We start from the raw sequence: 23,698 nt of genomic DNA, 5'->3' as shown, positions 1-23,698 counted from the left end.
GGATCCCCTTTATTCCTCGTTTCTAACTCTTTGTTATGGGCGACGACTTCATGGATGACGATGAGGATTATGGCTTTGTAAGAATACGCAGTTATCGCGATTTTTATGTCTTTCTTTGAGATTGGCTCACCTAGTTTGTTTTTCTTTGTCAAGTGGTATGAGTTTTTGTATAATTTTTAAGGAATACGAGGATGACAGTGGAAGTGAGCCTGACGTTGACCTTGAAAATCAGTATTATACGGCAAAAGGGCTGAAAAGCGAAGGGAAAATCACAGAAGCGATTGCTAGCTTCGAAAAAGTAGCATTTAGTTTGTTGTAATGCTTTTCGTTTTCCTTCCTTCGAATTGTTTTTTAGGTACTCAATTTGGAACAGGAAATGGGTGAGTGGGGTTTCAAAGCATTGAAACAAATGGTCAAAATAACATTCAATTCTGTGAGTTCGAATATTTTCTAATTTTTTTTTGTGGTTGGTTTTACAAAATATTTAAATAATGTGGATCGGTTATTCAGAATCAGTTCGAAGCGATGCTGCAATACTATCAGAAACTACTGAAATATATTAAAACAGCCGTCACGAAGAATTATTCTGAGAAATCAATCAACGCTATCTTGGACTACATTTCAACGTCTAAACAGATGGACCTGCTGCAGAAGTTCTACGAAACGACCTTGGATGCTCTTAAGGTTCGCAGATGATTTTATTCTCTTATTTCGAACTGTTTAAGAGATTTTTTTTGCATCGATTTTTCCCTTTTTCTTTCTTTTTTTCTACTTTTTTGATTCCAATCAGAGGATGTAAATACGCTGTTTTTGTTTCATTCTGAGCCATGTCATTAAGGACGCAAAGAATGAACGACTTTGGTTCAAAACAAACACTAAGCTTGGGAAGCTCTATTTTGACATGCGTGAATTTCAGAAGCTAGAAAGGATTTTGAAACAATTGAAAAGCTCATGTAGGGTAAGCTTTGTTGCAAGTTACTTTCTTTACGCTTTTGTATATTCTTTTTTAAAGTTATATGTTACTTTTGCGTCTTACATTATTCATATCTTTTGTCTTATTTGTCTTTTTGTCTCCTAACACTGCTGCTCTGTTTACATTCCTTGGCATTTCTGGCAGCGTCCTTGATCTTCTAACGTAGACATACGACCGAAATTCGAATCTTCTCTTTCACTCCCTAGCATCACCTTTCCAGTTAAGTGCTATATGTCACTGACCGCATTTTCTCTCTGTTTGCGAAGCGACCTTGTTTCTGTAGGTCAAAACAGGGACAATGGTGGTGTTGAATAGATGAACATTAAGAATAGGTTGAGTTGGAGGGTAAAATGTAGTTAGGAGTGGCACTCAGTGGCTCCTTAATTTCTGGAGGTAAATAACTAAATCATGCGGGGTCCTAAGACCTAAACATCAGTCTTAGAGGATCTATGACAAGTAAGCTAAAGTTACTAAGAGAAAAAAAAACCCAGGATAGAGCGTCCAGAAATAAGGGCGCAACTGAATACCTTCCCCCCAACTACATTTTCACCGAATTTGATTCCCCCAGCCATATTTTTCATTTTACTTTTAGTCTTCTTTGCTGCTATGCTTCCTCCATTATGTTTGTATAATTTTATCACAATCATTCTTCTTCTTGAACTTTCTTATACAAATTTCAACGTGTAATTTTCATTATTCAGACAGAACAAGGTGAGGAAGATCAGAAAAAAGGTACACAGCTGTTGGAGATCTATGCACTTGAGATTCAAATGTACACTGAACAGAAAAATAACAAGGTGTGCTCGTAAACTTCTGTCTCGCGATTGATGAACAGATATTTCATATTTTCCCTTTTTATAACTCTACTTTTCCTACCAAAGACATTTAAAATGCATTGAACCTATTTACCCGGATAGTTAGTTTCATAGTTTTAATTATTATATACTTGTTATGCCTAGGCTCTTAAAAAGCTGTACGAACAGGCGCAGCAAGCCATCCAGTCTAAGTCAGCGATACCACATCCACTCATTCTTGGGGTGATTAGAGGTAGTTTTTGTATTATTTTTATCCCTACTTTTCGCTGTTTTGGGGTCTCCATTCGTCGTTACTGGCTGTTCTACATTACTACTCTGCGAACTCTCCACGTAAATGTTTTTCTGTTTGATAACCTCATTTAAGAATGTGGCGGCAAAATGCATCTTCGTGAAGGTCAGTTCGATCGTGCACATACGGATTTCTTCGAAGCGTTCAAAAATTATGATGAAAGTGGATCACCCAGGCGAATAACCTGTCTCAAGTATTTGGTACTTGCAAACATGCTCATTAAATCCGACATTAATCCTTTCGATAGCCAGGAGGCCAAACCTTTCAAGGTGAGACCATGTTATGTTTCCGCTAAATTCTCTTGTTGCTGCATTCGTGTCCGAGATGCACTTTTTTAGTGCCTTTTCTTTTCTCTTAAATTTTTATTTTTTCAATTTTTTTTGTTTTTTTTTCAAGAATGAACAAGAGATCGTAGCTATGACGGCAATGGTAGCAGCTTATCAGGAAAACAACATAGATGAATTCCAAAGAATCTTGGAACGTAATCGCGAAAGTATAATGCAAGATCCATTCATTCGGGAACATATTGAAGAGCTTTTGACGAATATTCGAACACAGGTTGGATTACTTAAAGATTAGTGGACGTTTCTAATTTAGTTTTGGTTACTTCCAGGTTTTGTTACGATTGATCAAGCCTTACACGAGGATACGACTGCAATATCTTTCTCAACAATTGCGGGTCTCAATAGCGGAAGTTAAGAGATTGCTCATAGACACTATTCTTGATGAAGGTGGGCTATAAACCTTCCTTGTTCATTTTTATTTCTCATCCAACACCACAGAGAAATCCAACCCATCTTTCGTTTCTTCTTATCTTTTTTTCTGTTTTAATATATCTCAAAATTAGCAGTGGTATGGAGGAGTATTTAAAATATCTTTACAACTACTCTACAATTTCATTGTTATTACCTGTAGAACATTAAAAACTAGATTCCTCTTCCTCTCTGATTTGTGCTCTTATTATTTTTGTGAGCGTTTCTATCGATATTTTACTTTTTTTACTGGGTGGCTGTCGATCAAGCTAACTTTTCAAGTTCCAGGTTTTACATGTCTTAGTCGTAATGCATTTTAGTGAGTATTCTTCCATATAACTGTCACATTTCTATTCCAGAATATTTCAGGACTTCCTGCCAGAATAGATGAGACTGACAATATTCTTTACGTGAAGCCAACCGGAGAACATAAACAAGACTCCTCTCTCTCGATCTCCGCAATGAACGGATGGATAGATCAAATAGATAAAGTCTTAGTGGCAATTGCAACGAGGAACAAGGAATAACTGAACCAAAATTATGTCGTTTGGTAACAGAACAATGCACTTGGAGAATTATGCTTTTTGAACGACTTTTTTGTGGTCAATTAAGATGACAGCCTGCAGCGTAAACCTATCCGAAACCACCTCCATTTGATTTTCTTTTTTACAAACCGATTTTGGCGTGCCAGTGCTTGTATGAGTTAAAGTAAGTCCACCACTGTTGATATTTTTTTCAATTAACAGTCAGTTGTTAAAAATTTCTCCATTGTCATGAAACAGTTGGGACCTTTTGAAGATTAGTTTCTGGTCGTATCGTGGTAGTTGCTTGCGTAGAACATGTATAGTAACAATCCTCAGTTGTTAAACTGTATGTTGATCCAAATCTCGGTTTTTGTTCACGATTTACGAGTACATCAGTACGTGCATGTATCTTTATGCGTGTTTTTATTGGATAAATTCTTTTTTGTTCTGCGTGCTTGTTGCAAACTGCAGGGAAGTTAACCTATATATTCTGTCGTCCGTTGATTTAATTTCTCATATATTCAATTATTGTGCATTGGAAACGCGTTGAAAATATGTTTGCTAAATCGTGCAAGGTTATCGTCGTTACCTCATAAGATGCGAATTGATGTTACTAAGCTTGCTTTAATGTTGTTTTCTGAGTGCTATTATTTCGAATGGGTGAAATATTTCAATTTCGAATTCATTTTGCTTTGTGAGTGTTTGATGGGAGTCTTGGATAGCTTCCAGCTTTAAAAGGAGCGCAGGATCAAGATTTTTAACGATACTTTGTTTTGTCTCACTCGTGGGTATAAAATTAGAGTATCACTTCTGTATTGATCTAGTGTTTTTTTTTTTTAGATGTCTAAAGATCAGCATGACCTTAAACGCGAATTGAATGATTTAATTAAAAAGCGGGCAGAGATTGCGGTGAGTGGTTTGTCTTATCTTAACCAAGTTTTATTTTAGTTTGAGTATATTATGCTTTCAGAGTTCAGAGTCGCGCGGTTTGGTGGCTCTGAACTCTGCGGGCAGCCTTGGGGTGCTGAGGGAACCGTTGTACAAAGCTAGAGTAGTGTAGAGTACCCCGCAAGAATCCCGTCCCGTAAGAATGTCCATTTCAGGAAACCCTAGAGGCGTTGGAAAATCAAATATATAATTTCGAAGGATCTTATCTTGAGGAAACAGCGGAATATGGAAATGTTATAAAAGGTATGACTTGTGTTGTCCCCTGGCAAGTGAGGAATCTAAAACCTATGTCTCATAAACAATTTCAGGTTGGGACCGATACGCATTAGCAATGCCACCATCAAAATCCGGAGTGAAACTAGACAAAAAGGGACTATCACGGAAAGCTGACAAAGATGCCGATCGGTTATTCTCGTACTCTTCCGTGACTTCACCAGCAGCCCTGAAGCATGCACAGCAACCACCGCCACCGTCTATAACCTCATCTGGAGCCCCGCTCACGCCGACAGTCTTGAAAAATGATAATGTAGAAGACGAAGCGGCAAGGAATTTTGGTTTTTTTTTGTATATGAGTGAAACAAATATTATTTGCTTTGTCTCCTTCAGACTCGAGAAATGAGAAGATCGAAGAAGAGGAAAGCTGAGCCGGATTATTAATTGTGATACATAATGTTTATACTGCCTTATTTTGATTGCATTACATATATGTACATCTGGTTTCGATCGATATATTGACTATATTTTCGTGTTTTCTGTTTCATAATTTAGCCTTTAACACTTATCGGACTCCTGGATGAGTTAGTGTTGTAACTTTCTTTCTTCCCTCTTATAGAATGGTAACTTTTTGGTATTGTGTCATGCATAGTTGACGATTTTGCTCGTAATCTGTATAATATAAGCAGAGTGGAATTAGAAATGGTGGCGAAAATTTCTCCTAACTGTTGGAATGGTGTGTTCTGCAACGTTGCGTATGTACCAGAATGACGGAGCAAACGTCCTCACGTCGCATGACCTAGGTCTATGATAGTATTTTTCTTTAACTGGATTGCACGTTTCTTTGTATATCCCTGCCTTTAATCACATTTACACACCCACATTTGCACAAAAAAAAAACACATTTCCTGGAGAAACAAGACGTGTTGATATGTTGCATGTGCAGTTTTATGTTAGGATCAACTGGCTTGCAATATTCCGAGCAAATCTCTCATGAAGTTGAGTGCTCTGTAATTCATATTCATTTAAATTGAATAAAAATTGCATGTGGATCTGTTTTCTGCTTTTCGAAATGTATAATTCGACGCAAGTTTCTACGGAGTCGTTTAGTAGTTGCTTAAAATTTCTGCGTTTACACGATTGTTGGTTAGGAAGTATAGTTGAATCAAAAGAATTTGAAGTCTACTGCAGTCGCGTAACTTACTGCACTCGAAGTGGAGAAACTGACGGTTGTTATCGAGGAGAAAACTCCGCTTGCAGGAATCGAACTTTAGGTCGTTTTGCTCGTTATATACTAAGATATATTAGAGTCAAAACGACATGAAGCACGGTGCATCTGCGTAAGCGGTTGCACTCGAAGCGGTGCTGTGGAGCGCAGTGGCTTGGATAAAACCAGGACTCCTGCTGCCACCGTTCACTGCTGCAGTTCGCGATGGTCCCACCTCGATTCCAACCGCTGTCTCCACCAAACCGCTTCGACCGGAACCGCTTAAGCAATTGCAACGTGCTTCATGTCGTTTTGACCCGACTGGTTTGGAGATAAGAATTGTTGACGGACGCTTTGGTTTGAGTGTAAGAAAGTGTGGGCCGGGAATCTTCTGTTTTACCAACTCTCAGCGGTCACCGTACAAGATCAGAATTAAAGGTTTTCCTTTTTATTATGCAGAAAAAAATACCGCATGATTGAAATTCTGAGATTTTTTTCGCGCCTCGGTTCCATCACGTTGTTTCCACCGTTTGTTTCTCCGGATTTGTCTCTTTTTCTACAACCTGCACCCAAATGCTTCTTTGCTTCTTATTGCGCTTCTTATTTTTCAGAATACCTGTAAGGATGCGTACTGCCACATCACAAGACTCTTTCCTCTACGTGTATAGCTGTGATTTAACTGCTAATTTACAGGTGATGATTGATTGTTATATTTTCTTTATGGTATCGCGGGGAACGCAATTCGTTTTCTTTGTTTGTCCTCGCAACATCTTTCTTCGCTAAGGAGAAAGATGTGGAGGATTTTTTTAAAGAAACCCGCGCGAAACAGTATAAAAAGGTCGGTGAAGCGAAATGCGAAACTGAGACGTGCTTTCTTGTTTTAATTACGGTTGCAACTTCCTTTTTGAGTTCTTGCGCTTTAGCGAATTATTGTTTGTACATAGTATGTAGTTTTGCGAATGTTTTGTATTATGTATGTTTTTGCGAATGTTTTGTATTTTTTTATTAATGCTCATTTTTATTCCCCGTTTTTTTATTTGACCATTGTTTTTGTAAATCTAGTTTTGCAGTAAAGGTTCAATTACCTTATTTTGAGATTACAAGCTCGCATGGCACTAGAGTTGGCAGCAAGGCAGCGATAGCAACCCCTGCCCTCATAGGTCTGACACGGTGAGGGAATCCGCGGGAAAAGATAGAGATGGGATTGTAGATTGTGGGATCCGACGTAGTTTCGCTCATCTCTCCCTAATCGTCGTATAAAAAAAACGGCTTGGCAACCGCCTAGGTTTCTACGAGGTACGTTAGAAGGCGCCTCTTTGTACACGTTCTGGTCCACTTCCGAGTTCCGTTCCGAGCCTATTAGTTTGTCTCATTTGAGCAGACTGATGAGAAGACATTATTGATCTTCGACCGCACGTACGTGCATGCGAAACGTGCAGATGGGTGGCGCGTTGCAACTGAAATAGATTAGGGAGAGATGAGTGGAACCACGCTGGATTCCGCAGTGTACATCCCCATCTTTAGCTTTTCCCGAGGATTCCCTCACCACATCAGAATCGTGGTATGATGCCTTTAATGTTGTGGGTTCTCAGAAGTTACCTGTAGTTCTTTAGCAAGATGATTTAGATGATATTTGATCATAGTTATTTGAAACACCTCGGGGAGCAAAGGAAGGGGTTGAACATATCTGCTTAGACGTGGACATTCTAACATTCACAGAATATCCTTAAAATGCCTCCGAATATAGAATGTTTGTGAGCGGGATCTATTTACTCTTTGTGAATATTGCTTGTTTTTCATGCTCGAATAGTTATTTTCGGTATAGATAGGTGTAGATATAGATAGATATAGATATTCCTTAGGTATAGATATTCCTTCCCAAAGAGAGAAAAAAAGACTCAATGGAGTTAGAAGTGGGAAATGGTTATGCTTCCGTAAATTAACTCTTTACCACAATTGCTGCATCTAAATACGGTGAGAAATGAAGATTGTGTGATTACATTTGGGTCAAAACCACCTGAAAATCTATGGTTGCGGAGCTTCACCTCAGGCAGGGACTGCGACGATTAGTGGTGCTAGCGAGGGTTCAATCTGGATCCCAGCTGCCTCCTCACCCGCTCGCTTGTGCAACTGTACCAAGCTTCACGTCGCTTTATCCGACTATAACTCTTCAATTTTTCATGTTCCTCTACTCGAACAAAGTTTAAAAAATTTAAGGTTTCTTGTCCTAAGTTACTTTATATATAAATAGAGTTTGCTGCACAGCCTAGTTCGGGAATTCTTCAGGTGAAGATATGCGACTTCGAAGGGAAATACCGCGATCCTCACAATCCTATTCGAAAACTTCACCAACTTTGCGCACAAGCTACGGTAGAACCATTTTTTGTCCTTCCATCTTACAGAAATGATACTTGCTGAACATTATAGGTATATTGTAATGGAAGAGCTGTTGGCTACTCAGTGATGACATCGTATAAACCACCACCGGACGATAGTGAGCGCTCCCGTAATCGACTTATACAATCATGGGGAGAATGGCTAACACTGCCAGTGAGGTGCGTACTGTAGTCCTATAGTGTTCCCGGCTATCCGTGTCCATTTCTCTTCAGATACTGTGATCTCAGCCGCGATGCTTCAATTCACCTTTCTGTTTGGGAGTTGACGTCAGGCACTGAGACAGACATGTTATTTCCGCGGTTTGAACTTCCGAAGCGTCCAGAAGGAGTACCAAGTCCGTTGCCGAAAAGGTTGATAGCGCAGTCTTCACTGCCGCTGTTCAGTAAACGCGGTGTGTTCAAGTCGGGAACTTTAGATGTACAGGTAAGGATCCAGTTTCATTACCTTATCCTCTTGCTCATGTTTGATTTCATGTTTAACCCTTTAAGTGGCGCAGCCTGTGCAAAAAGTGGACTCTATGACGTATATATACGGCATAAGGGCTGGAGGAGTTAAAGTGGTATTTTTTAGATGGAACTGTCCGAGGTTTTTGATCCTCTACATCGCTGTGTGGAGCAGTGGAAATTCCCAGATCCGAATGACAGTCACTTAAGTGAGCTTCTGAAACAGGTGCAGTAACACATTCTGCTCCTTGCCTTACCCAATTATAGGAGACGTTTCTAGGTTTCACGCCAACAGCGAAATTTGGTGGCGGAGGTACCATGGATGGATCCGTTTACGTTGAAAAAAGTCGAAGAGATCAGAAGTAATGTGGGTCGATGTTTTATGATTGAATAAATAGCAGGAAATGTGAGAGACTCTTATGTTATATCAGTGATTTGTACTTTGTAGATTTTTTCTGCAATCGTTTTGTCCTTATACACCACGCAGGGTTTGATTTTTAGAGAAAGTTCGCGTCAACTCAGCGGTATCTGTTTCTTGTTATCAAAATGGCATCGATTCAATATGACCGTCAACACTACGATGTAGTTTATTATGAAGATCCTACTCCAGACGTATGTAGGCTTTTTCGTCTAGTTTATTTTCGTTCCCACTGAATGATTTCTCTTATTTATTGTTTTCCAGCTAAGAATAGTTGCGTCTATGGGTGGAAACGGCGTCGGTGCAACCTCACCGAGAATTTCCGACCCGGAATTAGGGCTGGAAAATTTGGCTGAAACTAAACACAATGTCATGACACGAAATGCTAGGGCAGGAGCCATGGACAAACAGTTGAAGCCTAATAAACAGACCAAAGATCGACTGGAAACCATTATTAAAGTGTGGTGATTCTTTGCTTTAGGAGTCGAAGTTCTGTTTTCATAAAAATCACGTTTGTTTCAGCTGCCTTCTTCCCAGTCGCTCACAAGAGAACAAAGAGATTTGGTGTGGAAATTCCGTTACTTCTTGCAAGCTGATCGGAGAGCGCTCAACAAATTTTTACGTTCGGTGAATTGGGATCAGCCGGGAGAGGAGCAACATGCTTTGGCATTACTGAAGTAAGTACTAGCTGAACTAACCTTCATCTTCATTAGTTCTGTTGTTGTTGTTTCCTGTTCCAGTGGCCTTTATTATTGCACTTCAACAAAACGGGATACAGAAACAGGCAAACCTACCGGATTTTATTTTATGGGGACCCTATATTTGTTAACGTTTCGTTTATTTTTGTTGTCATGTATATATTGTATTACGTATACATTTAAGTTTACTCATTACTACTTGTTGTTGGGGGGAGTCGGTAGCGCAGTCGGTTAGACATTCCGCTGTGTCTGCACAATTAACTCGGAATTAGTAATCAGGGCGGTTAACATCTCATGAATTCTGATTTATTAATAATGTGTTCTGTTATTTGATACCTACTACGCCCCGATCAAAAAATTCTGAACCATTTGCATAATCGGCTCTATTTCAAGTGGCCTGATGGAGCCCTTAGTCCCTGAAGTCCGTTTGGGACTTGCGAGGGTCCAGCCTCGACCGCAACTTTTTACGCAATTGCACCAAGCTGCAGTTCATTTTAACCCAACTGTATTTATTGCGTCTGTTGCGAATGATTAGAATACAATACTTCTTCAGCGATTGGACTCCTATAGAAGCCGAAGATGCCCTTGAGCTCTTGTCACCGGCATTCACTCATCCGGATGTCAGGTATGATGAATGTTTTCCTCAATATGATTCCAAAACTACGCTAAGACTTCTCTACATTTACTTGCTTAAGATGTTATGCTGTTTCACGACTTTTCGATGCTGCATCACCTGATCAAGTGTTACTTTACCTTCCACAACTTGTGCAAGCGATCAAGTATGAACCACTACCTACAACAGATGCAGCGATAGTTGAACAGGTAAAATTTGTTATTTGAAAAATTATGTTACGAAAGTTCAGATCACCTCTCACATTTCCTTGTATTACACCTAGAAATAAAATGCTCCTAGAGGCTAAATTTTTGATTAGATTCAGGACTAAGAGATAATAGTTCAGATGGAATCGTGTTCTAATTCGCAGGCCACTGAAGCGACAGAGGTGGTTGTTTTGGAGGAGGACGATCTTGCGACAAGGACCACCGATGATTTGGCGGCCTTTCTGGTTAAGTGGGTGTTTCAGTTACTTATCGCTTTGTTGCTTGTTAAGTTACTACGCTTTTGGAGCATGACTGCTCAGCTTTTGCTTACGAACCGATTTTTGTTTTCGAGCGGTGCCTGATCTCTCTGCGTTCCTTCTCACCCTTCCTATTATGGTTCTTACTTCACTTTTATAATTACTCGTTTTTGTCAACTTCATGTTCAGATATGCAACAGGATATCCGAAAGTGGCAAATTTCCTTTTTTGGCATTTGAAAGTTGAGGCAGAGGCAACTGGCACAACTGACGAGGCAATATCCTCAGTAAGTTTCTGACGCTACTGTCTTTTTTTTAAATCAAAAATTTCGAAACTCCATTAGATTTCTTGGCAGAGTATGCAGATGGATACTTTTTTTAGACGTCTGAGGCAGCTTAATTATCGTATCAGTTTGTCGAAAATTCTCTGCTTCTAAATTTTCGCAAGTCAAATTCACTGAAAACTTGCCACACACTTTTGAGCGCTACAGATCCTTCTAATTTTCTATTCACGTAGAAGTAACGTTCCTTTTTAAATTACTACACTTTTTTAGGTCTATGAGCGGTTACTGAACCGCTTGCTGGATACGCTCCAGCGAGGAACACCGGAAATGAAACGGCAAGCGGAAAGCTTAAGGTTGCAGCGGGTTCGTGCTGTTGATTTTTTGCCATTCTATTCCATTTGTTTACCAACTTGTCTACGTTGTTGTTACAAAGAAATTTCTTCTTATCAATTTTTTTTTCAGTTTTTTATTGAAATATTTTTTCATTTATAGCTTATCTTGAAAGCAGCTTGTGCTTGGCTGAAAGCCAGCAGGTGTAGACGCAAAAGTTCTTCCTAGAGCAAATTTTGTCTCTCTTGAAAACAGAGATTTATGAAGAAAAAAAAAACGCAGCGGAACCATAAAGATTGCTCCTATAGTGCGAATAAGATAATAATTCTAATAAATTTATAAATTCTAGTTGTGCTCTTACTAGTTCAGAACTAGGTCTTACTATCTCTAGGTGAGAAGATCTACCAAGAACCTGTATGAGCGTTCAGTGAAATCTACATTATTAGACTATTATCAACAGTTTTAGCAGTTTGTGGAAGATCTTAAAGTGCTAATGCAAGAAGCAAAAACCAAACATAGTCGTCGTGATCTACGCCAAACTGCACTATGCACCTTACTGAGCAATGCTAGACATATGAAGGAGTTACGAGGCCTACACCTTCCTCTGGATCCTAGCGTGAGGTTGGCAATTATGCATATAACTACTGCCTTCGTCGCACTGCGAAACTAAGCTAATCCATCGAAGTATATATTTGCGGTGCTTTTGATTCTCATGAGAATAAGGATTTGGATATTCAGGCTTGCTGGGGTGCTACCTGACTCGGCTGTCTTGTTCAACAGCGCCATGATGCCAGTGAAATTGACTTTTCGAACCGTAACTGGTACAGACACCAATAAAGAGTATACGGTGATCTTTAAACAAGGAGATGACCTAAGGTTAGTGATTTCTCCGTATTTTTTACCTGAAGCCTGGAGTTTATTCAATATTACTCAACAAAGCTAGGAGAGATTAATAAAAATTTATTGGAACGAATAATGCACACCTCTTTGGCGTGTTAACAATGATTTCCTTGGAATTTTGTTCGTAACATAGAATATTTCAAAAATAAGATTAGAGTAGAAGACTGAAGTTTTCCTAGTTTTTGCCACGTTTCCTTTTGAGATGAGGAGTCCTATTTTCCTAGAAAGGAAAAGTTTTGGAAGAAATTTGAAAAAAGGAAAATCTGAAGAAATTGGCGGGCTGGACTCATACCAATCATTCCAGGCAGGACCAACTAGTCATACAAATGTTCCGTCTAATGGATAGTCTCTTCAAAAAAGACCAGCTTGATTTGAAATTGACGCCGTATGCTGTGAGATTTAGATGTAGATTATATTTAACGATTCAGTCAATGGCTACTAATCTTATAAAACCTCATAGTGTTTTGTATTTTTCCCTCTATGACGTTTATTTTCTATTCCGAAATTACTTGGCTCCTTCATACGACAGGTCTTGTCTACCGGTGTCAACGAAGGATTTGTACAATTCGTAAAAGCAAGACCACTCCGAGAAGTTATAAACACTTACAAACGTTACAATACAGACAGCATAAAGGTAGGCTTCAAGTAATTCAGCACGAGTTTTAAGGACCGAAGTACCTATTCATGATTGTTATCTGTTGAGTTAATTAGTAGCAGGTGGTGCTCTAGGAAGCAATGAAAGAAGCCCGTCCGGATGCGAACGGTCCACTGGGTATTGAGGCAGATGTGGTAGACAACTACGTGAGATCATTAGCTGGGTCTGTCGCATCTATTCGCTATTTTTTATTTATTCAACTTGTTTTCACTGTTTGATTTAAATTATGCAAAGATGTTTCTCTTTTTCTTGTCCTCTACTGTTCCAGTATCGTTTCTTATCCTAGCCTTGTCTAACGGTAAAAGAAATAGATCATGTCGGTTAAACTGGAATTTTGTTAGATACTGTGTGATGTGTTACGTCCTTGGAGTTGGCGACCGACATCTTGATAATTTACTTCTTTGCGAAAATGGTCGACTATTTCACGTGGACTTTGGATTCATACTTGGCCGTGATCCAAAACCGCTACCACCACCGATGAAGCTGACGAGTGAAATGTTACAAGCAATGGGAGGAATTAAAAGGTGTGTGTATTTCTATAATCTATTTCTAAATCAGTATTTCACTCTCAAGTTTCGTTACAAAGAAAGAAGGAGTTTCCCCATCCAAGGATCTGGATGGGGAAACTCCTTTTTTCTTTGTAACAACGTGGCGAGATACGCATACCAGCATGCCAGAAACTAAATTGAGATTACATATGAAACGGAATTAAGGGGAGAGAGACGTTTTTTCACCAACATCTTGCGGAGCGTGCAAGTACATATTTTCCTCTTGGTCATTTTAGTGATCATTTTCGACATTTTTGCATGCACTGTGACTCCGCTTACCGTATACTGCGAAGACATGCTAATGTGATTTTGAATTTGTTCTCACTTATGCTTGATGCCGGTATTCACAATATTTCGGAAGAACGGGACAAAGCTGTTTTTAAGATAAGTTCTTGATATTGCCACAGTTGCATGCAAATTTCTTCTGCATTTCTTTCCCTTTTTTAGGTGGAGGAACGACTGAGATTAGATCTTAGCGATGAAGCAGCTTCCACGCATATTTTTGGAGTGATCGAAACTAGTATGAACTTCTTAAGTATGAATGTCGGGATTGTAATGGACGTCCTGCATGAATTGCGACAGAATTTGAGCTGGTAGTCACCAGTTTTGTATTTTTAACTGTTTTAGTTCGGGTGGAGTGAAGTGATACCGGATTTGCTTCATTATGTATATATTTGCATCTGTTTCACTAATGAGCACTTGATTACTTTGCCAATCGACGTTCTTCAAGAAATGTCACAAAAACCTCAAATAAATATTGAAAATAATGCCAAGATCTGTGTTTTCCCAGCAAAATTCATCCTTTCAAAAGAATTTGGTCCGGAGCACAGAGAAACAGAATACGCAAGATAGCTGCGCATTCTACACTGTAATGTAATTTTGAGTAACTTTTTTATATTCGAACTACGAGTTAATTGTAGCTGGAACTACGTTACCTAGAAAATTATTGTAGAACAAGCTATGTTTGCTCATCAATTGCTTCAACATCCGACTATCCCCTAACTACTCCGTTCCTAAGTGTACCTGCGTTGGTGAAGTTATCGTAACAACGTAACGTAACTCAACATTAGTGCAGCTGCGCATTGTACCTGAATCTGTCTGCAATAGTGAACAGAATGTCTCTAGTGTCGGATGAGTGATACATTGCCCATTCCTAGAACAGTTCACCTAGGTTCTCAAATTGTTGTCTTCTTTGCATAACTACTCTCTCATCTTTTAGATATATATATATATATATTTATTTAATTTTGCTATCTTACTTTGATGTTTAGAACAACACATGGACAAAAAAGCTCATCCCGTTTATTGATTGACGACAAATTCATAGAGCGTTACTATAGCCGTCTCGAGATTACATCATTCTTCTTTTCTCTCTGGTTGATCTAAAGTTGTTATTAGCCTTACATTCTCTATTTTTCGAGATCCGCCTATTAAATGCTCCCTCTTCCCTCTCTCTTTGACCCTACTGCTGCATTGATTTTAACTACTGCTTAAACCTCCTCAGTCTCCTTGTTTTAGTTAAGTGGTTATTGTTACGAGTGCAAAACCTATGAAACTTAAGCGGTTTATTGATTGGAAATGAGAATACAGATCAATTCTCCGGATTCGCCCAAAAACGGCTCATTTGCATTTCGTGGAAGTAGATTGTGTTCAGCGCGAACTGACGTCTACACAGATCTTGCCACACCAATTCGTGTAAGTGGGCAGCAAATGAGTAGATCAAATAGGTCACAAAAATGACCTGGAGTAGGAGAACCAATGACAGTATTGAATAGAAAAGTATAGAATCCATTAAGCAACCTGTTAGGGAAATCGACAACTTTTCAAATGAACATCACCACACACATTTGTCGCCAAACATCAGAATCTCAGCAATCACAACATATCCGCTGAACTTAACAGGTTCGATGCAGCGTATCACAAAATTTATGTAGTAGGTAAATTTGATTAGAAACAGAGCTTGAGGTGTTTGAGTTTGAGGTCTAAATCGGCAGACTGACTTGAACGACTTCGCTACATATTTGTGCGATATCTGGCAAGAATAAAAGTTTTAAAAAAATCCTAGCTACGAAACTGCCCTCTCAGGACCGAAATTCTCCGATGGAATCGCCTGTAACCTGAAGCATTCAAAAACAACTTTAAAAACCCAAATGCCTATCTATCTATGTACATGCAAAATCCCATCTTAATCAAAACTGAAGCCCTCGGGAATGTTTCTCTGAACCTTTAACGTTTTCCAAAATTACCAATAAGAACAGATAATACAACGTTCAAAATGCTACTCTAAAAAACTGAAGCAATGGAAAATGTAAAATTCATTTGATTACTGTACATTGTAACAGTGAAACAGTCAATATTAATCAACAAACCAACAACAGAACACTTGAAGCACATGACTATGTTACGGATCGAATCCCATAAAGCTTTTCATTGCTGCTATTGGATCACCATTCACTTCGATTAATTTCTTCTCTACAACGCTCTGAAGACAACCGGGTAACTGTCGAGAGGATTTTACTTGCACTTATGGCAATAAAATTCAAATAAAATACCTTAGGGAGCTCTAATTCGTGCATAATCATCTCTAGATCGTCCTTCTTAATATTGATAATTTTTTGTCGTACCTAGAATTAAAGAAGGCGACGGTTGAATTCGCAAGCGTATGAAAATATGCTTAGTCATAAGGATAGAACTCGAAAAGATCGAATATGATCTACTCCCCGATATGTTTGCCAGGCAAAATGGAATAAAGGAGAATGTTCAAGAGCAATGGATGAAAACTACACATGCTGAAGTAATTTATTATCTTCTCATATGTAAAAATGGAAACTACTCGTTTATATATTTTCACTATGATTAATTGCATAAAATGTTTTCAAAGTAGCGTAGAAATATACGAATCCCATATTCTCAGAAAAAGAACTGGAAACGTTGAAAACATACCGGTTGAGGATTAGACATAATTTTCCCAAGAGCATCAGAGGACATATTCAAGTCATCCTTATCCTCTACAACTTCATTCACCTGAAAATAGTCATACAAGGAGTTGTGTTACGATGAAAAAAGAAAGAACATATTTTTTTATATATTTTTATTTATATATTTTATATTTTTGAAATGAGAGAACAATTAGTATCCTAACAAATTTTAGAATTAATACATCATACATCCAGAAGTCTTCTCAATTCTAGTGAATACTTTGGAAGTACTAAATAAAAGGAGAAACGCAGCGCCATGGAACTGGTTTATCACTGGATTCTATTTCACACACAAATAGACGCCGTATGCGTACCTTTACTTTACTTGAACGTATTGAACTATTTATGGGGGAATTACTTCTAATCAAACAAATCTTAGGGAAGAAGCTGTACATGGGTGAGGTCAACATTGTCTGATAAAAGTCGCACTCACTCTTATGTTTTTCTTCCTCAGTGCTTGTCCCTTTAAAGTTTGCGCTGTAGATTACGACTATGAGCGTGGCCAAGCTCATATCCGTACAACTACAATCCGTACTTTGAAGGCAGCATACCACGAACCTGGCGTGCTGTGGATTCCCCATGGAAAGCTTCTATACAGGGTCGTAGATTGCGGAAAACCAGGTGGTCCCGCTCATCTCTCAGTACCCGCTGGAAAGAAACGGCGCAGAAGCCGCGGTTTTTTTTTAGGACGGCTTGCATTGCAACGCACCACCCTTGTGCACGCGCAGCATCAACGAGTGAGCCTTCGAGAATTAATGCGGTCTCTTCATCTCCCTATTCAAGTAAAACGAATAAATAGACTTCTGAAGAGAACGGAACGTGTACATAGAGGCGCGTTGCAACGCATTTCGTAGGAACTAATGCGATTTCCATGCAGTTTCTTACGACGATCACAGAGAGATCAAAGGAACCAAATGGTTTTGCGCAATCTATGACTCCGTACAGAGGTTTTCCACGAGAAATCCATACCACGTCAGACTCATAGTATGCTGCCTTTAGGTGGCAAGGTCCGCTTTTCTGGTTAGATGACGGTTAATCAGTGTGCTTGTGCTTGATCAGGATGGATGCTGGCTAACTTCAACTCATATCCCACCATCCCGTGTGGATCATTTCCCACCAGAGTTGTATCGGGCGATCACCCGGACCCCTTACGGATACTCGTAGGTCTACGTCGACTTATAGTGGTATGCTTGTCTCCTGTTAAGACCTATCAGAAGAATCAGAGGTGAGTTCCACGAATTTTACATTTAGTTTCTTACGTCTTTGTCAAAGACAATTAGTAAATTAAAAGTCAGAAACTTCTGAACACAGCAATAAACAAGAATAAGAACAATCTACCGGTATGTCATGGCAAAAACGGGTCATCGTGGTACGTTGTCTCTTAATGCTTAATTTAAGTTGTATTAGATGAATAATGGACTAAATGAAACAAATACAAACTCTTGAATATAATAATTCAAATATTAAAATTAAACCCAAGTTAAAACATTACCTTTTTGAGATCGGCAGCACCCCAATTATGTTTATCGTTTTGTTTCGCATCCTCTTCAAGCACCTCATCCTTGTCAGCCATTGCCGGAAGCTGTTAATACCCCGTGTGAGGAGTACTTCGTAGGAATATTAGCGGTAAAACCTATTTCTGGAAGAACGATGAGAAATGACGAAAAAAAGATCGGACGAATTAGAATTCGCGAAAACTTGCGCCAATCGACATGTGCGCCAATAAGACCCGTGAAGACACTCCGTCGGTTCGGCGAGGGGTCATCACAGGTGATGGCGGTCTGATTCGCACTATGTTACACTTTTCTTATTGTTTCATATCACCGTTGACATAGGGGGATTTTCTTTCCAAATCCTAGCGGTATCTCGCCAAAAGTCTCTGGAATTCTTTTCTGGTTAGGAGTCCTACATTTTGGATCATTGCTATCGTGAACTGTCAAATTCTGACGGTCATCCTCCCAGCTACATTTCACCCTCAATATCGATTCGCTCAATTGGACGAGACGATTTGATTCCAAGCTGCCATCTATTTGGTTCCTTTTTCAAGCAAAAGATGAATCTGGTCGAAAACAAATTAATCGCGCTCAGCTCACCTCGATGACTCATCGCTGCTTTGAATTCGCACGCATTCCCGCAACATAGTTTTGGAAAGCTATGTCTCGTTGCAGATTGTTCGAGCTAATGGATTCTGTTTTTTTCAGGATCACGGTGAGGAATGGACAGTGGAAGTGAGAGCTCCACTGCTGTCGGCACCGCACCGATCGAGGTTTGTAGATCAAAGTGTCATCTATTCATAATTTTTTTTGTTCTTTTTTTTGTGATGACAACTTGTTGGATAACTTTTAGTTTTTGTCGTTACCATCTTTCGGAAATGATATATTTTTAAAGAAGTAGGAGGAGAACTCATACTTGATGTGCTATTTTGTTGTGCAATAACTCTCAGTATCAATCCAGTTGTACCGCTGCAGATTGAGTGGGCGGGCTATGGCGCATTTTCGTGCGGGTGCCGGCAATACCGTTCCTCTTGCGAAATATATATATATATATCTTCATGCGAAGGATTGCTACGGTTAACGGAAGTAAAAAAGCTAGGAGATTTATACGAACAGAGGAAGCTAGCAGTAATTCAAAGTTATCCCTGCTAATGATAGTATCGTAACCTCTATCTTGTGGAATTTATGCGAAAACGTTGACTAAACATAGTAGAGTAAAAATTTTGGTTTCTACTGGAGAACCTATTGGCTTTATAATTTCTTAGGTAGGATTTCTTTCCAATCAATACCAAGATGTTCCAGCGCAGGCAAAACTTGTCGTAAACGCGCCATTAATCTAAGATTTTCTACTCTACTAATGAATTTCGAAAAATAGGAACGATGATGTTTGAATTTGGTGAAGTGAAAGGAACATATGCGAAAGATAATTTTGATCGTGGTGGTAATGATGAAAGCTTGGATGGAGTGCCGTGCTAACGTTTGTTATTGATCACGTTTTTTCTAACATCCATTGGTAGCTTCAACCATACAACCAAATCCGCAATTTGGAAGCCATTTGATGGGCCAGTCGCAATTTTCAGTAGTTATTTCGGTCCACAGTATCTCAAGTAATGAACATCTACGGGATCAACCTGTCTTTTCTCTTCGTGTAAATTGTTTTGTTTTTCATTATAAACGCAGTTTACTGCACAAAATTTACTTAAAGGCATCACCCCACGAATCTGAGGTGGTACGGATTTCAGGTGGAGTATTCGTATACGGGATGGGAGACTGGAGAGGGGGGAGATTCCGTCCATTTCTTCCTAATTGCCGTAAAAAACGGCCCGGAAGATGCGACGCCGCAGAAGGCTGGCGCGCTCCAGTCGAACTCCCTGTAGAAAATAGTGCGGCGCCGCAGAAGGCTGGCGCGTTCCAGTCGAACTTCCTGTAGAAAATAGTGCGCCAGTATGCCCGAAGCCGTATCTTCCGACCCGTTTTTTACGGCAATTAGGAAGTAATGAACGGAATCACCCCCTCTCCATAGTCTCCCATCCCGTATACAAATACTCCACCTGAAATCTGCACCACCTCAGATTCGTGGGGTGATGCCTTTACAGAAATAATCGAAGTGATTAGAAAAGTTTAGCAGGACGATCATCCTGTTCGCCTAGTTGTAGAGTTCTGTAGACTGTTGTGCTCAGACTATTGCACAGAATATGCAGCGTTTACATTTTCAGTTACTGGACGTCTCTCTGAGACTTCAATCTGTTTACAGTCGGGTCAAAACGACCTAACGTTTGGTGAAGTTGCCCCGGTAAGGGCAGCGGTTCCGAGTTGAGACCATCACTAGGTCTACTTGGACTCCAGAGATCAGTGTAGCTGATGAGGATCCCACTTTGATCGCAACCGCTTAAGCAACAGCACTAGGCCTCAAGTCGTTCTGGCCTTAGTGCAGTTGCGAGATTAACGAAATCGAACTTGAGAATTTGAGTGCGGGGAGCATTAGAAGCATGACCTAAGAAATCTTACTTCTGCGGAGGTATCATCGAATTTCGCAACTTTTTCAGTTAGTTTTGTACCAGGCAAATCTTGAAACGCACGTGAGTGATTTGGGTATTTTTGTTTATATAGTCAGATTTAAAGGCATCACCCCACAAATCTGAGGTGGTACGGATGTCAGGTGGAGTATTCGTATACGGGATCGTAGATTATTGAGAGAACGGTGAGAGTTCCGCCCATTTCTTCCTAATTGCCGTAAAAAACGGCCCGGAAGATACGGCTTCGGGCATTCTGGCGCACTATTTTCTACAAGGAGGTCGACTGGAGCGCGCCGGCCTTGTGCGGTGCGCATCTTCCAGGCCGTTTTTTACGGCAATTAGGAAGAAATGGACGGAATCACCCCCGCTCTCCATTATCTACTATCCCGTATACGAATACTCCACCTGAAATCCGTGCTACCTCAGATTCGTGGGGTGATGCCTTTAAACGACATGAAGCTCGGTGCTGTTGGGTAAGCGGCAGCGCTGAAAGCGGGACGGTGGAGCTAGCAATTGGAATTGAGGTGGGACTATCGCGATCATACATGCGATAATCGGACCCGGTGCTCTGACCCCTTTCTTTTTTGTACGGTTGCCGAAGGGATCCCCTTCACTTTAGACAATTGGGGAAAGGATCCTCACCATTCAAGGTGCACTTCTTGACCTGGAACCCATTCACCTGAGGAAGGTCCGGCTCCTCCCTATCGCACCTATGATCGCTAGCTGCAGCTGAGTGATGGTGGCAAGGGTCCCTCCTACATCCTTACCGCTACGCTCCTCCGCACCGCCTCCGCCGCACCTGCTTACGCAACTGCACCGAGCTTCATGTCGTTTTGACTCGACTATATGGTTGGTTATGAAGAGATCCCACCGTATCTCTTTTTTTTTTTGGTGGAGGAAACAACTTCTGTTTCATTGGTTCTACCTTACATCGTTCTTAAGTTCTCAAACATCCTGCTTGAGTATGAGTTATGAGGCAATGTTTCGCTTTCCTATTTCGAGCTTGAAATCACTATTTAAATAGATTTGAAAATCCTTATGTAGTTTTGAAGTCAGCATACCATGAATCTGACGTGGTGAGGGAATTTGCAGGCAAGGTTAGAGATGAGGCTGTATATTGCGGCATTGTGGTTCCGTTCATCTCTCCTTAGTCGTCGTAAAAACAGCGTAGAAGACGCTGTTTTCAGACTTTTTGGTGCTGTGGTGCTTGCTTCAATAGCCAGTAAAAATTTAAGCGCAGTGTGTCAGGAATCTGACGTGCAGCGGAACCTACAGCGAAAGCATAGAGTCTAGTAGGATTTTGGCAAACCCAGTGTTGGTTCCGCCCATCGTTCCCTGATCGTCGTCAAGAAAAAACGGCGTTCTACCTTACGAAATCAGTTGCAACGCGCCACCTTTGTGCACGCTTCGCATCCACAAGCGAGCGGATGAAGATTAGTGAGGTTTCCCCACCAGCTTATTCGAGTGAAACCAATGAGTAGGCCGCTAAGGGCACTAGAACGTGTCCATAGGGTCGCGTTCTAAGGTACGTGGTAGGAATTAAACCAGTTGTCACACAATTTCTCACGACGATTAGGGAGGATATGAGACATGAGCGGAACCACCCTGAATCTGGAATCTGCAGCCCCATTTGTAGCTTTTCCTGTGATTTTGATTCCCTCATCTCGTCAGATTGGTGGTATGATGCCTTTAAAGTATTTTTTTTTGGAACATTTGAATTGTGAAGATTGGAAATATTGCTTTCTCTTTATTCTGGCTTACGTTTCGGCTTCGTCGCCTTCTTCACAGCCTGAAGAAACCATGCAATCTATCGCCTCAAACGCCTCGTCACACCACAAAATCTGATTCACTACCATTCGGCACAACCCTGGAAGGCCAGAAAGGCCTTCATCCATAGAAGTATGTTTAAGACAGCTAAATCGGTTTCGTCTAAGGCTCAATTGTGCATTGCCTCCGTGAACGTGGGTAACCACATTGTTCAGTCTAATGGGTACTTAGCGGAAGTGTTCCATTCAAAACGGAGTCGTGTAACAGAGCGCCTACGCCACATAGCAGAAAAGACGGTGGAGATCCCTCTCCGCCTTTTATTTCGGATGGTATGAGTAATGAGTTTCGCGATACGAGCAAGCTTACAGCACAGCAGATGGATCTGCAAGACTCGGTCGGAGTAGTGGACATACCACCTACGAACTTGAAGAGGCAGCTAATCCGCAATCGTGCTTTTGACCAGCTTTGTGAGGCAGATAACTGTAGTATGCGAATGTAAGGTAAGGGGATTGCGTGGTATCGGAAGTTATGGATCACCTGTAAATTATGTGGGGCTGACTTCACTGGCAAAAGAGGAAGTCTTTCGTACTCAGGTCAAGGAGCACCTAGATGTGCTCGTAAAATCAAATCATCAACCTTTCATGTGTCCATCGCCGACAGTGTCGTGACAACACCCATTTCAATATAGCAGTCACGCAAATCCGACGTTCTGGTGCGAAACAAACATCCGAAGCGTTTTGCATAACAACGAAAACCAAAACAACCAATCATGTATCGTGAAGAGGAATGCATCGCTGTGACCAACGAGCAGGCGGCATATAAAGACGGGTTTGGGGTTCTGCGGGTTTTGGTCTACGGGGTCAGATAAAGGGTACATCGTTTTTAGCTATTATTAGCGGCGCAACTCTAACAGCCGGTGGTCCGCAAACGTCGCCGCTTTACGTTATCAAGGTGAGCGCAATTGTGGTCTGCTTCCATGACGTTGTCGTTGAGCAATCTCTTTGCCAAGTCATATCTGGTAGTATGAGAAGATGTTTGAGAGGGTAGATTGCATGGTCTTTTCAGGCTCTGAAGAAGGCAATTAGGCCGAAAATTAAGCTAAAATAAAGATCAATAACAGTCTTGGTTCTGCTCAAGAATAGCAATACACCATTCAACTATATCATGCCAAAATTTATGGAAGGTCGAACTTGGAACTTCTTTTCTTCTTATAATTTTTTGAACTCAGAACTTTGAGACTGTCACTCTTAAATATAAAGATATGCAATACTAAAAATTATTCAACCAAGTATTTCCTAAAAGCTTGCCAAAACAAAATAGGGCTGGAAATTTTCGTGTTTTTCAAAGTTATAGGATATTACTGTAACATAATATAATGGATAGAACAGAAAATGGTGAAGTAGGCCGAAAGATGCAAGAGGTGGTAGATTTATCTATATCTACCGCTAAATACCCATCCTGTCCACTGAAAACGT

At 40.3% G+C, this 23,698-nt stretch overlaps 6 protein-coding genes across 7 annotated transcripts in view; 4 read left to right on the top strand and 2 right to left on the bottom strand.

The window, feature by feature from the left end:
• Window positions 1–35: 35 nt before the first annotated feature.
• Window positions 36–3,356, top strand: RB195_007481 (uncharacterized protein; the record flags this gene model as incomplete). Its single annotated transcript, XM_064181131.1, has 11 exons — window positions 36–77; window positions 182–298; window positions 356–433; window positions 511–684; window positions 839–958; window positions 1,675–1,770; window positions 1,933–2,020; window positions 2,153–2,346; window positions 2,474–2,635; window positions 2,691–2,808; window positions 3,199–3,356. 11 exons carry the CDS (start codon window positions 36–38, stop codon window positions 3,354–3,356), a joined length of 1,347 nt encoding a protein of 448 aa, XP_064037944.1.
• Window positions 3,357–4,193: 837 nt separating this feature from the next.
• On the top strand, window positions 4,194–4,958 carry RB195_007480 (uncharacterized protein; the record flags this gene model as incomplete). Its single annotated transcript, XM_013436543.2, has 4 exons — window positions 4,194–4,262; window positions 4,457–4,544; window positions 4,610–4,842; window positions 4,908–4,958. The coding sequence occupies 4 exons, from the start codon at window positions 4,194–4,196 to the stop codon at window positions 4,956–4,958; spliced, it is 441 nt and encodes a 146-aa protein (XP_013291997.2).
• Window positions 4,959–6,345: 1,387 nt separating this feature from the next.
• On the top strand, window positions 6,346–13,865 carry RB195_007479 (uncharacterized protein; the record flags this gene model as incomplete). Of its 2 annotated transcripts, none has more annotated exons than XM_064181129.1 (21): window positions 6,346–6,414; window positions 8,008–8,091; window positions 8,149–8,276; window positions 8,331–8,541; window positions 8,689–8,787; window positions 8,842–8,928; window positions 9,063–9,173; window positions 9,244–9,438; window positions 9,502–9,656; window positions 10,231–10,302; window positions 10,373–10,499; window positions 10,661–10,746; window positions 10,943–11,039; window positions 11,307–11,399; window positions 11,833–11,987; window positions 12,105–12,242; window positions 12,571–12,658; window positions 12,796–12,900; window positions 12,996–13,084; window positions 13,263–13,445; window positions 13,706–13,865. In XM_064181129.1, the coding sequence occupies 21 exons, from the start codon at window positions 6,346–6,348 to the stop codon at window positions 13,863–13,865; spliced, it is 2,532 nt and encodes an 843-aa protein (XP_064037942.1). The 2 variants fall into 2 exon arrangements, with proteins under 2 accessions (XP_064037942.1, XP_064037943.1); XM_064181128.1 differs by having other exon boundaries at window positions 10,637–10,746.
• Window positions 13,866–15,060: 1,195 nt separating this feature from the next.
• On the bottom strand, window positions 15,061–15,261 carry RB195_007478 (uncharacterized protein; the record flags this gene model as incomplete). Its single annotated transcript, XM_064181127.1, has 1 exon — window positions 15,061–15,261. One exon carries the CDS (start codon window positions 15,259–15,261, stop codon window positions 15,061–15,063), a length of 201 nt encoding a protein of 66 aa, XP_064037941.1.
• A 609-nt stretch (window positions 15,262–15,870) lies between these two features.
• RB195_007477 (uncharacterized protein) lies at window positions 15,871–18,020 on the bottom strand (the record flags this gene model as incomplete). The annotated part of the gene is made up of 4 exons (XM_013436541.2): window positions 15,871–15,951; window positions 16,022–16,093; window positions 16,413–16,493; window positions 17,940–18,020. 4 exons carry the CDS (start codon window positions 18,018–18,020, stop codon window positions 15,871–15,873), a joined length of 315 nt encoding a protein of 104 aa, XP_013291995.1.
• Window positions 18,021–18,662: 642 nt separating this feature from the next.
• RB195_007476 (uncharacterized protein) overlaps window positions 18,663–23,698 on the top strand; it is a gene marked incomplete at both ends in the record, with an annotated part of 36,191 nt that continues 31,155 nt past the window's right edge. Inside the window, one exon of the mRNA XM_064181126.1 lies at window positions 18,663–18,713. Within this exon, the coding sequence (XP_064037939.1) occupies window positions 18,663–18,713 (51 nt within the window). The remainder of the gene's footprint in view (window positions 18,714–23,698) is intronic.

The sequence above is a fragment of the Necator americanus genome, chromosome I (assembly GCF_031761385.1).
Source record: "Necator americanus strain Aroian chromosome I, whole genome shotgun sequence".
Taxonomy (NCBI): domain Eukaryota; kingdom Metazoa; phylum Nematoda; class Chromadorea; order Rhabditida; family Ancylostomatidae; genus Necator; species Necator americanus.
Note: the sequence above shows the minus strand (reverse complement) of the source record. Positions and strands in the feature narration are given on the sequence as shown.